This window comes from Belonocnema kinseyi, chromosome 3 (genome assembly GCF_010883055.1).
Source record: "Belonocnema kinseyi isolate 2016_QV_RU_SX_M_011 chromosome 3, B_treatae_v1, whole genome shotgun sequence".
NCBI lineage: Eukaryota > Metazoa > Arthropoda > Insecta > Hymenoptera > Cynipidae > Belonocnema > Belonocnema kinseyi.
The window spans coordinates 121,217,851-121,231,334 of record NC_046659.1 but is presented as its reverse complement, the minus strand read 5'-3'; the positions used below and the strand labels follow the sequence as shown (position 1 = coordinate 121,231,334).

General features: G+C 26.3%; 1 protein-coding gene across 2 annotated transcripts in view; it reads right to left on the bottom strand.

Annotated features, from left to right (window-relative positions):
- Window positions 1–694: 694 nt before the first annotated feature.
- The window catches only part of LOC117170262 (inositol polyphosphate 5-phosphatase E), a 36,347-nt gene continuing 23,557 nt past the window's right edge, over window positions 695–13,484 (bottom strand). For both annotated transcript variants that reach the window (XM_033356915.1, XM_033356914.1), the window contains 3 exons: window positions 12,805–13,364; window positions 7,418–7,886; window positions 695–2,125 (listed from right to left, as the gene is read on the bottom strand). In XM_033356915.1, the coding sequence (XP_033212806.1) occupies window positions 2,011–2,125; window positions 7,418–7,886; window positions 12,805–13,364 (1,144 nt within the window). In that variant the 3' untranslated portion in view covers window positions 695–2,010. The remainder of the gene's footprint in view (window positions 2,126–7,417; window positions 7,887–12,804; window positions 13,365–13,484) is intronic.

The following is a 13,484-nucleotide window of genomic DNA, read 5'->3' as shown; positions in this document are numbered from 1 at the left end:
ACTGATCCTTCTGCAAATTAACGGGACTTTGTCGTGGAAATCTTGTATCTGTGATCCACTGAATCACCTCTTCTCGCGGCTGGGAAAGTCGAAAGTTTAAATAATATATATATATATGTATATATATAATATATATATAATATACATAATATATGTATGTTAAATTTTGTGTTTTATTATTTCGGTAATTTCAAGTTTCAGTAATTTACTGATTTCGGCATTTTTTAATTTATGTATTTCATTAATGTCAGGAAATAAAAATTTCCTGATTCTGAAAATTTGGGTCTTATTCTTTGGGTAAGTATACAATTTCGATAATTTTTATAATTTCAGTCATTTACAATTTCTCAAATTTACTAATTTCGTTAATTTTAATAGTTAATTTCTGTAATATATTAACTAAGGAATATTTAAAATTCGTCTTATAAAATTTCGATAATTACATCATTTTGGTTTTATTATATTTGTGCCATATTTCAATATTCCGGATTTTCCTTTTCGGCAAAATTATGTCATCTAAACTATTTTTCAAAGATATAAATTTGAGAGAGTGGAACTTAAGGAAAAAAATGTAGTTTTTAAATGGACACTCTCTTATTTAGTGTTTCTCTCGAAACAAGATTATTTCATGCGAAATTGAAAAGTGGTCGCAGATTTTCGATATCTCGAAATATCTCTCTTATTCAATTCTATCTTTTTTTTTCATTTCGCCTTTTATTTCCTCATACAATTTTTTGCTGAACCAGCCAGCCTTTAAAAAATTTAAATAATAGGTATCAATACTGTTGTGCTTACACTATTTTCGAATCTTCAGTTCTATTTGAAGAAACCTCATTCTTACATCTTTCACATTTACTAAAATTAAATACTGATTAAATCAGCGATCTTTCATCCAAATTTAATTGCAATAAAAAACTTATCACGAGTCACGTATGCATCACAGTTGTATTTAATTAATTCTTCTTCATTGACTAGATTCATGCGATACGTTTTCTTAGAGCTTCCCAAAGTGGTTTGCTTTTCATTGAGTAAAAACAAAATTCAAAAAACTTTTTAAAATTGTGCTAACGTCGAACACGTATCGTGCATTTTTTGTATTTACACATTAGAGTGGTCAAAAATAAAAAATAAATTTTTTCTTAAACTTTTCCCCTAGAAAGCGTTCCTTTCGGTGTGAAAATAACTCCCGATTTTCGGCAGAACTAAACCAAATATATATATTTAGGACTTCCCCGGGTCGATTTTCAAAAATAAAATGCTTGTTTTATTTAATTAATCACTGCTAATGGATTTTGTTAATTATGTCAAAAATCAGGCGTCATTAAGAGATCAAAAGAAACACTTTTTATGGGTGTCAGAATTGATAAAACAAAATAAAGTCTTTTTTCGACCACCCTATTACATTCAGGGTTGGGAATTACAACATTTTGTAGAAATATTTTTTTCACACAAATCTTAGAGAGTTCTGGAAAAATTATCAAATTGAGGCCTAAATATTTTAGAACCTGTTTATATATCTGGAGTTTAATATCTCTTATCACCAGTGATTTTTTTCTACCCAACCCTTTTTCACGCGTGATTAACACATTTTCTTATAAATTCCTAAAACTAAACATAAAACGAGTCTAAGGCTTTTCCAAAAGCCGTGTGCCTGTTGAATTAAAGTAGGACTAAGCATTATTTTTCTCAAAAAAATTAAATTATCTTTCAGTAAAACCTAGTGCACAACGAAGATTAAGTCTGCAAAAATTGCGATTAAAAAAAATGTTCAGAAATCGATAGCGAAAGTAAGATATAAACTGGGAAAAGGCCTGAGGCTATTTTGCATTCGCGAGCTTTATGATTTCAGCAAAATCAATAGTGCTCTTTTTTTTTAGGATTGCACGAGTTTCTGCAGAGTTTTGACGTATTTGCAGAATACTGCACTCTCGTGGATTAGCACAGGAAGATTAATAAATAGAATAATGCAGAAAATATACTTGACAAGTCCCGGAATGTCATGAAAGTATATCACTGGATGGAGCAGACTTTTGAAGTGCCTCGAGGATCATCCCAAGCCGCTGCTCTTCTTCGAATACCTTCCAAATAAATTTCTCGGTTGAAGAGTCCAGCTGCCAAGGGAATTCTAAAAAAAAAGAGTAAAAAAAACTGAAAATTAAGTAGTAATTTAGTAATTTTCCAATTCCCGAAGATAAGAAATTGCAGACTTTTTAAATTTCCGAATAAAGTAAATATTTAAGAAATTTAAATTAGATTAAAATCCAAATTAAAAAATCCATTTAACGTTTAATCATTAAATTGATGCAAACTCCTGTTTAAAAAACAAGAATCTACTGACCAAATTACCCCAGCAAACAAACAAAAAAATGCTCCAATTGTGATCTGAAAAAAATTTGAAAAAATAATTTTCAGACAAAAATAAAAAAGAGGAAAGAAAAATTCCTTCTTTTTTTCTTTCTTTCATGTTTTTTTATGTTTATTGCTATCAAATTACAAAAAGAGTCTATTGAAAATAAAAATAAAGAAAATAAAATAAAATTACATTACCAAAGTTTCGGTACTAATACAAAGAGAAGAGTTTTTAAGAAAATAGTTTAAATTGAAATTAAAAAAGATCAACTTTTAACAATTAATAGAACAGTTAAGTGTTCGGTTAATAAAATTAATTTTCAACCAGACTGAAAAATATTTGACTAAAATAATAAATATTCATCTCGGATAATTGAATTTCCAGCCCAAAAGATAAATTTTCAAACAAGAAGATTAATTTTCTACCAAAAAATTCGATTTTTAATAACCAATCACATAAGTTTCCAACGAAATAGTGGAATTTTCAACTAATGAAGACAAATTCACAAACCAATGATTGAATTATGAACTAAAAAAGATTATTTTTCAACCAAAAATCGAATAGTTCAATTTTGAGTAAAAAAACAAATTAATTTTTCACCAAACTGATGAATTTTCAACTAGTTGAATGAATCCTTTAGAAAAATTGAATTTTCAACCAAAGAGATTAGTTTGGACGATTTTTTAAACAAAATACATCAATTTTCAACTAAACTGAAGAATTTTCAACTAAAATTATCTTTTCTTATCAAGGTAAGAAAAATGTAAGCATCTACAAATTGACAGCACCAAAGAACAAGTGCTCTCTCTTTGATACCTGAGAATCGATACATTCTCATTTTTCTTTCCATTTTTATTTTTGTTAGAAAAATATTTTAAAAAATTTTTTCAGAATAAAGTAAATTTCTAGATTTTTATTTTTCCGAAAAAAGTTTATTGCTAAAATTTCAAATGCTACAAAACTGTAAATTTCCGAATTTTTAAATTTCAGTAATTTAATAATTTCAAGAACTTGACATTTCTGTAATTTACTCATTTCCGAAATTTTTAATTTCAGGATTTTGACAATTCGTGTCTTAAAATGTCGGAAATTTACTAATTTCAGGAATTTAAAATGGTATGATTTTGAAAATTCGGGTTTTAAAATTTTAGTACTTTAACCAGTTCGGCATTTTTTAATTTCTATAATTTTCTCCTGTCAGAAATTTTGTATCCATGTAATTGACTAATTTCGTAATTTAAAAATTAGGATTTTATTATTCAGGTAATTTAAAGTTTCAGTTGTTTAATAATTTCAGGAATGTTTAATTTCGGGAATTTTAATTTAACGATGTTTTTTTAATTTCTGTAATTTTGTAATTTTAGGAATTGGAAATTTTTGTAATTTATTAATTTCACGAATTAAAAATTTCGGTAATAATAATTTCTGCAACTATACAACTTTTGTAATTTAAAATGTCTGTAATTTACTAATAATGGGAATTTAAAAATTTGTGTTTTATTATTTCGGCAATTATAAAATCTTTTTAATTTAAAGTTTTAACAATTTACTAATTTCAGTATTTTTTAATTAATGTAATTTACTAATTTCAGGGATTTTCAATTTCTGTAACTTACTAAATTCGTGAATTTACTAAATTCAGGAGTTAAACACTCGGGTCGTAATTCTTTGGGTAAGTATACACAATATAGTAACTTTCTGAATTTTTAAGTTTCAGTAATTTACTAATTTCAGGAATTTTTAAATTTCGCTGATTTACTAATTTCGGGAATTTTAAATTTCTTTTTTTTTATTTCTGTAATTTTGTAATTTGAGGAATTGGAAATCTCTGTAATTTACTAGTTCCGGAATTTTGATATTAATTTTTTATTAATTAGGTTCAAATACCCGAAAATAATAAATTTTCAAATTCACAAATAAGGTAAATTTCAGAATTTTCAAATTCCCGAAAACAGTTCATTGTTGAAATTTCATATTCCCGAATATAGTAAAATTCTAAATCTTTAAATTAGAGTAATTTACTAATTTCGGGAATTTCAAATTACAGGATTTTGACAATTCGGGTTTTCAAATTTCGGAAATCTCTGTAATTCACTAATTTTTGGAATTTAAAATTTCAGGATTTTGATATTTCGGATTCTAAAATTGTCGGTAATATACAAAATTAGGGAATTTCTGTAGTTTACCAATTTCAAAATTTTTAAATATCTGCAATTTATTAACTTCAGGAATGTAAAATTTCGTGATTTTAAAATCTCGGGTTTTAAAATTTCGTTAATTTTACGATTTCAATCATTTAATAATTTCAGGAAAATTAAATTTCTGTAATTTACTAATGCGGGAATTGTTTAATTCCTGTAGTTTAATAATTTAAGGATTTTGATCATTCGTTTTTTATTAATTCGGAAATTATAAAATTTTTTGGAATTTACTAATTTCGGGAATTTATAAATTCGGCTTACACTTCTTCGGTAATTATACAATTACGGTAATTTAAAATGTCAATAATTTACTATCTACCCTTCCAACTCCCATTGAAATATCGAATGTTCAAATTTCCGAAGATAATAAATTGCTGAATTTTCTCGAATAAAGTAAAATTCCGAATTTTTAACTTTCAGAAAATATTTAATTTCCGAAATTTCAAATTCCTAAATATAGCAATTTTCTGGATTTTTAAGTTTCACTAATATCCGTAATTTACTAATTTCGGGAATTTAACATTTCTGTAATTTACTTATTTTGGGAATTTAAAATTGCAGTATTTTAACAATTCGAATTTTTCAATTCCGGTAGTTACTGCCATTTAATAATTTAAAAAAATTTAATTACCGTTATTAACTAATTTCAGGATTTAAATGTTTTAGGAATTTTATAATTCGGGGTTTAAAATTTCGGTAATTATACAAACTCAGTAATTTTAAATTTTCTTATTTTAATAATGTCGGCCATTTTAAATTTCTGTAATTTACTGATTTCGAGAATTTTAAATTTCGGGTTTTTGAAAATTTGGTAATTATAAAATTTTGGTAATTCAAAATTTCAGTAATAAACTATTTTTGGGGATTCATTTAATAATTTTAAATTAATTTAAAATTAACATCTTTTTTAGTACAAAAAAGAACTATTATAATTTTCGCTAAAAACTCAAATTTTTGGATTTTAATTGAAAATTTAACTATTCCAAGTTTGGTTGAAAATTAATTTTCTTCAGTTGAAAGTTGCAAAACTTGATTAAAAATTCCGGTATTTTATTGAGAAGTGATCTTTTTGACAAGAAGACTTTGTTGTTTTTTTTAAAACTGTAACTATTAGGTTGGGAATTTATTTAAAAATTCAAATATTTGATTCAAAATTCGTGTCTCTTGTTAGAAACTAATTTTGGTTGAAAATTAATTTCTTTGATAGAAAATGAGTTTTTAAAAATTTTAAATTAATTTTTTGAACTGCGAAAGTAGTCTCATTACTTATAACTTCATCTTTTTAAATACAAATTTATTTGTTTGGTTGAAAATTTAAGTATTTTGTTCAAAATTCGTTTATTTTAGTTGAAATTTTATCTTTATTAGTTGAAAATTCATGTATTTTGTTAAAAGTTTATCATTTTGATAAAAAATGCATCTTTCATTGGTTTCAAAAGTTACCTAATTTGTTGAAAATTCATTTGTTTAGCTGCCAACGAATTTTTCCTAGGTGAAAAGCAAAAGTAACTGTTCCATTTATGCTTGAAAATTATTGCTTTTTTAAATTGAAATTTATTTTATTTTGTTGAATATTCGTCTTTTTCGAGTTGAAAAGGTTTAGCGAAAATTTTTTTTTTTTTAACTGAAGGTATAACTATTCCACTTTGGCTTGAAAATTTATCTTCTTTAGTACAAGGCTAAAAAATTTAGTGGAAAATTCCTGTATTTTGTTGCAAATTAATATTTTTTTATAGAAAATTAATACAGTTGGTTGAAACTATCTTTTTTTTTTTAAACTCATTTTTTGGTAGAAAAATGAACTATAAGGTTGAAAATTCCTATAAAAATTCAAATATTTGTATGAAATTTCATGTCACTTCTTAGAAATTAATTCTGGTTAAAAATGTGTTTCATTGATTGAAAATTAGTTTCTTTAAATTAAAATTTTTTTTTACAGAAAAAGTAAACTTCACTAATTTGTTGAAAACTCATTTGTTTAGCTGAAAATTTATTTTTTCAATATAAATGGAACTATTGCATTTTTGCTTATAAATATATCTTTTTTAGTTAAAAATTTATTTGGTTTAAAACGCAGCTTCTTGGGTTGAAAACTCATTTATTTTTGTAGCAAATTTATATTTTTAGGGTAAAAATTCATATTTTCGGGTTGAAAACTCCACTGTTTTGCAGGAAATCGGCCTGTATGGCTTGAGAATTTAATTATTTTACGGAAAAATCCTGTCTATTTTTTTTTGACGATTCAACTACATATTTTGTTGAAAATTCGTATTTTGCGGTAATAATAACCATTATGATACTTTTGGTTACGAATTCATTTTTTTTGCCGAATCAATTTGGTTGAAAATTGAACTATTTTGTTGAAAATTCAAGTATTTTGTTGAAAAATTCCTTTTTCCTTAGTTGAAACTTAATTATTTTAATTAAAAATGAAATTATTCCATTCTTGGTTTAAAATATCTTGTTTTGAGTTGAAAACCCATTTATTTTACGTACGTCTCACTGAATTTGCGGATGACCCATTATAAAATTATGTATGACTGTTACCATTTAAATTGTTTAAAATATTATATTTAGAAACAAAAATATTTTTGTTTAAAAATTATTGATCGCCCAGATGGCAGGAAAAATAAAAAATTGGTCTGGTAATAGTCGGGGAAATTAGAAATTGGAATTTTGCAGCAACCCTGAAATACTGTCCTAAAAGGTGGCAGCGGTGGGATTTTACAATTGATCACAATTCATAAATCAGGTTTATATCCCCGAAATCAATTCGTCTGCACCCTTTTCCGATTTCCCGGTCAGACGGACACCCTGCAAATGTAATAAATCGTAATTTGGGTAAAATTTGCAATCCTGTACTTACGTATCAATTCCAGGACGAACTGTGGTCTTGAAGACTCCCCAAACGGGTTTGTGATCCGACGTGCAGATGCTCGGAACGGAATCATAAATTAAGCACTCAATCGCTCCGTCTTTTTGCGTCCCGGTGCTTTCGTGGCTCAGTCTTCTGATATATCCTCTCGTGTGCGCTTTTCCCTTAAAAAGAATTCGATCCGTGTAGGCGGGTGTCCTCTGCTTATTGCTCGAATCGAAATTCTGCGTGCCCGGGTCGTATTTGTAAGTTGGCGGAAAAGTAATTGGTGCTTCTTGAAATCCCCGAAAAACCGAGCCGTCATTCAAAATTGTCCGCAACTGATCCTTCTGCAAATTAACGGGACTTTGTCGTGGAAATCTTGTATCTGTGATCCACTGAATCACCTCTTCTCGCGGCTGGGAAAGTCGAAAGTTTAAATCGCCACACCAAAAGACACAGTCAAAATTCTGCGTCACGTCTGAAATTAATTGGTTCAATTTATCTCAATTTATTTTTAATTTTTCCGCAGTCCCTATTGGATAAAATATAAGGACGAAAGGGTAGTTTTTGCCTCTATCATACAATACTTTTTTTACACTCAAAGGGTAATAAATTTAGGATAAATACATTAGATTAAAAAAAAAAGTTAAATTCAAAATAATTCTAATTAATTAGAAAATTGTCTGAGAAAAAAATTAACTCATTTTTGTAAAATTTGAGTGCATTTATAGGAATTGAAGGAAACCGAGAAGCATTCGATGGAATTTATAAGAAAATTAAACTGAATTGAAAAAAAGAATTAATTGAATTCAATACATTTCAAAAGTCTGAAAAAATTAATTGAATTGAGTAAGTGTTACATGAGTAGAATAGAGTGAAGTTAGAAGAATTCAGGGCGAATTCCAAATAAATTGCAAAAATTATTTGAAAATCTCTTGAATTGTTGGAAAAGATACGAAATTTCGCACTGCGTACGAATCAATTAAATTAAAACCTCACACGTCCTGTAAAATCCTTCAATATCTTCAGAAATTCTTTATAACCGCATGCAAATTTTTGCAAATCCCATAAAATGATCAAAACCCTTGAAAAACCATTGAAATTGTTTAAATCTTTTGAAAATGCCTTGGAATCTTTTAATAATTCCTAAAACATTATAAATCCTTTAAAAACTGGTAAAAACTTTTGAAATTTCGTAAAGTTCTTGAAAATTCCAAGGTACTTGAAAAAATACCTTAAAATGTTTTAAATTCTTTTATCATTTTATCATCTGATTCTCACGATCAATTAAATAACAACGTTAATACAGTGAAAAAATCGATTTAATTAAGCTAATTTAGAAGGATTAATTTGAATTAAAAAAAAGAATTCCAAAAAATTAAAAGAATTCAGGGTGAATTCTATAAAATAATTTTAAATATCTGCAAATCTTTGAAACCCTAAGAAATATCTTAGTTCTTTAAAAAAAATGCATTAAACCCCACTAAATCATCAAAGAAAACAAAATAGTTTTGCTTTTTTTGTATCTAGAAATTGTATTTTTAACCAAAAAAGGTTTAAGCCAAAAGGATGAATTTAAAAAAACACTTATTTTTTAATCAAAAAGTTGGACTATCTACAAAAATAGTTAAATCTTTAACAAAATACATGAATTTTTAAACAATGGTTCAACCAAAGAGTCAAATTTTGAACTATTTTCAAACCAAAGAGAAGAATTTTAAACAAAAGAGTTAAATTGAAAAAAAAGTTCATTGTCAACCAAATAGTTGAAGTTTCTACAAAAATATTTGAATTTTTACCCCCCCCCCCCCCAATGAATTTTGAACGAAATATTTTTTTCAAGTGTAAATTTCAACTAAAAATATGAATCTTCAACTAAACAACTGAATTAAAAATTCTGTTGTTTAGTTGAAGATTCAAATTGTTGAATTTCTAATCAGAAAACACGAATTTTCAAAAAATATCTAAACGCTCTAAAGAAATTTTTTACCTGAAGAGATGAATTTTTAAACTAAAATTTTGGTTATTTTTTCAACAAACTAAATGATTTTTCTATCAAGTGGTTGAATTTTGAGAATGAAAATTTAAATTTTCAATAAAAAGAATAATGTTCAAATAAATAGTCATTTTTTCCCCATTTTAAAACTATAGAAACGAATTTTCAAAAAAGAGTTAAATTTTCAACCAAGCAAATTAATTTCCAAATAAAATTATGAATCTTCAACAAAACAACTAAATTTATAACAAAGCTGATCAACTTTCAACCAAGCATGTACTTAAATTTTCAAGCAGAAAACACAAATTTTCAAACAAATATCTGAACCCTCCACAGATTTTTTTTTTGAAAACCGAAAACAACACTTTTCAAAAAAATAGTTGAATTTCAAACCGAAAATATGAATTTTCAATAAAAAATTTCCTTTTTTCTCAAACTAGTTGAATTTTCCACCAAAGTAATTGAATTTTGAATAAAATATATGAATTCTCAACGAAAAATATAATATTTGATATTATTCCAACCAAAAAAGATTTTAATTTGAAATCAAACACAGTTGAATTCAACCAATAAAGACGATTTTTCAACAAAATAGCTGAATCTTGAACAAAAAGAGATTAATTTTCTACAAAATAGCTAAATTATCAAGCCTAGATGTCTAATTTTCTAGAAGACAGTTGCATTTTCAAAACCGAAAATATAAATTTAGAAGCAAGTTTAAAATCAAAAATATAAGAGTTGATATACAAAAATGACAAAGGGCCTGCAAAAAAACTAAAATTAAAGTTTCAAGTTACTTATATATTAGTGTCCTAAATTGGAAAAAAATGTCAAAAATGTTATTTCTTAGTCTATAAATTATAAAAATTCTTTTTTTCTGGATTATAATTAATTTGTTTAACTAAAAATCTTGAGAATTATTTTTTGTTAAATATAATTTTTTTTAGTTGAAAATGAAATTATTCTGTTGCAAATTAATATATTTTATTCAAAATCAATCTTTGATGAAAATTCATATTTTTCATTCAATATCCGTCTCTTTGGTTGAAAACTGAACTATTTTGTACAAAATTCGTTATTGTATTTTTCTTGAAAATTAATCTTTTTTGGTTGAATTTTTAAAAATTTTAAATTGAAAGTTTCTTGATTAAAGTATCAGCTATTGCACTAATTATTGAAAATTTATCTACTTTGTTAACAATTTTTTTAAACCAATTTTTTTAGCTGAAAATTCAACTATTTGGTTGAAAATTAATCTTTTTTGATGAAAATTAATCTTTTTGTTTGAAAATTGATCTTTTCGATTGCAAATTATAATTAATTCTTATTAATTGAAAAGTCTATTGTAATATTTTTAGTAGATAACTAATTTTTTTGTGTGAAAAATTTAATTATGTAGCTCTAAATGTAATTATATTGTTGTAAATTCAACAATTTTGTGAAAAGTTCATCTTCTTGGTTGAAAATTTAACTATTTTCTTAACATTTTTTTATTTGTTAAAAATTAATATTTTTTAATTAAGATTCAACTACTTGTTTTAAAATTGACGTGTTTTATTGAAAGTTAGTCTTTTTTTCTCTATATAGAATTAGATTTATTAACTAAAAGTTCAAATATTCGGTTGAAAATTGGTCTTTTTGGAATCGAATCAACGTTCGTGATAGAACATTTTTTTAAAATTAAAAATGTAAGTGTTTGTTTTAAAAATCATGTCTTTTGTTCGAAAATTCATCTACTTGATTGGAGATTTACTTTTTGTGTTGAAAATTTAACTATGTTGTCAGAAATTGTTTTTTGTTTTGTTTAAATCTAATTTTTTACTCAAAATTAAACTATTTGTTTTCAAATTGATGTTTTTTGTTGAAAATTCGTATTTTTTAATAGATAATTCACGTTATCAACTCAAAATTCAGCCATTTGGTTAAAAATTTGTTTTCTTTTATGGAAAATTAACTTTATTACCTAATAATTCGTCTTTTTTTGTAGAAAATCAATCTTCATGATAAAATATTTATTTTTCATTCAAAATTCAACTACTTAGTTAAAAACTCACGTTTTTTGTTGATAATTTGCCTTTTGGGGTAGAAAATTCAACTTCTTGACTGAAAATTCATTTTTTGAGTTGCAAATTTAAATATTTCTTCGGAAATCGCTTGTTTATAGAAAAATAACTTTATTATCTGAACATTTGCCTTTTTGGTTCTAAAATTATATATTTTGTTAAAAATTCGTATTTTTTATAGAGAATTAACTTTATTAACCAAAACTGTATTTATTTGGTAGACAAATTAGTTATTTTGTTAATAAAATTCGTTTTTATGGTAGAAAATCAATCTGTGTGGTAGTCATTTTTTTTTACTGAAAATTCAACGATTTAGTTTAAGAATGATGCATTTCATTTAAAAATTAATCCTTTTATAAAAATTAACTTTATTATCTGAATGTTCGACTATTTGGTTGAAAATTCAAATATTTTCTTGAATTTTTTTTTCGTTGTAAATGTTTTATGCTGAAAATTTAACTATTTGGTTTAAAATTGATATATTTTGTTGAAAATTCGTCATTTTTATAGAAAATTTACTTCATCTACTGAAAGTTCATATATTTAGCTGAAAATTTAACTATCTTGTTAAAACCATTTTTGTTGTTGAAAACTAATTTTTTTACTGAAAAATTGATTTAAAATCTACACTACCGTTCAAAAGTTTGAATCCACCTCTTTTTTGATGATTAAGTTCTCTTAATTTTAAATCTGTCAGAGCTAAAAACTTTTTTCTTTAAAGGATTAATTGCTCTAAAAATTGTGTAGAAAATGAGCCAAGCATGAAGCCTATTTTTCTATTTTTCAAGATCATTTTGTAGCTATTTTTCCACAGTATCTCAACAGCGTATAAGTATAAAACAACTTTAAGATCTTGTACTGTGATTAGATTTTTTTAAATTAACGGTCCAAATACATTACAAAATATTGATTTCTAAGGAAGTTATTGAAAATTGAAGAAAACCTCGAAATATAAACTATTCTTTCGAGAAAAAACTTTAACTCTGACACTAACCGAAAATTTAACTATTTCGTTAAACATTGATTTTTTGTTTGTATAAAATCAGTCTTCATGGTAAAAAAATTAATTCTTTATGGAAAATTAAACTATTTCATTAAAAATTGACCCATTTGTTGAAAATTCAATATTTTTACTTGAAATATTAGGAATAGAAAGCGATTAAAATTTAATCAATTAAATTAATTTACTATTTTCAGCTCTTATTCTAATTAGGGGATAGGAATCTACAAATAAAAATGGTTTGTAATCCAAAATTAGATACATTTTAGGCCTTGATTTGAATCCAACATCGAGAAAACTTAATAAAAATACAATTAAAAAAAAAATGTTAGAATACCTTTACTCTTGTGCCTGGTAGGAAGATCCTTGGGCAGATCAAGATTTCGAACGATCCTCTTGATATCGTGAATCCTCTCCTTGACTTTATCCTGATGGGCGGTTAAATGTGAAGTAACAAAAAGGAAACTAGTCCCAAAAATAATCAAGGCCAGAGCAACGGCTCCTTTGGTTCGAAAGGCGCTTCCGGTCCTTGTTGAAAAGCTATCCTCTTCCGGAATCGAGCAAAACCAAATCAAGTCTCTGCGGAGGAAAAGAGCGAGATGCAGTGTTCCAAGACCTGCACTTGTTAACAAAACGTGCGATGGTCCCAAAGTTTCCTGCAAAGCAGCCTCCCATTCGCTTTTTTCTGAACAAGATTCTTGGGTTCCAATGACAAGCATATCCGGAACCGTTTCGATATCCGGCGGTAACATGAAATCGTTCAATTCCTTCGGCGGGGTCTGACCATTCATGTTCCAGGTGCCAATAAAAATTTTAATTTCCCTATTCGGTAGCACCTTTTCCAATTCCACGGGCCCTAACAGAGAATTGGCTGCGACTCTTCCATGCAAATAATTTCTGTACAAAAAAGAGATTTAATTTAATAAAATAATTTTTAATTGTAGGGTGTCTACTCCAGAGGCGGCGGAACCCAAGGGGGGAACAGGGGTCAATTTCCCCCTCAGAAATTGCCCAGGG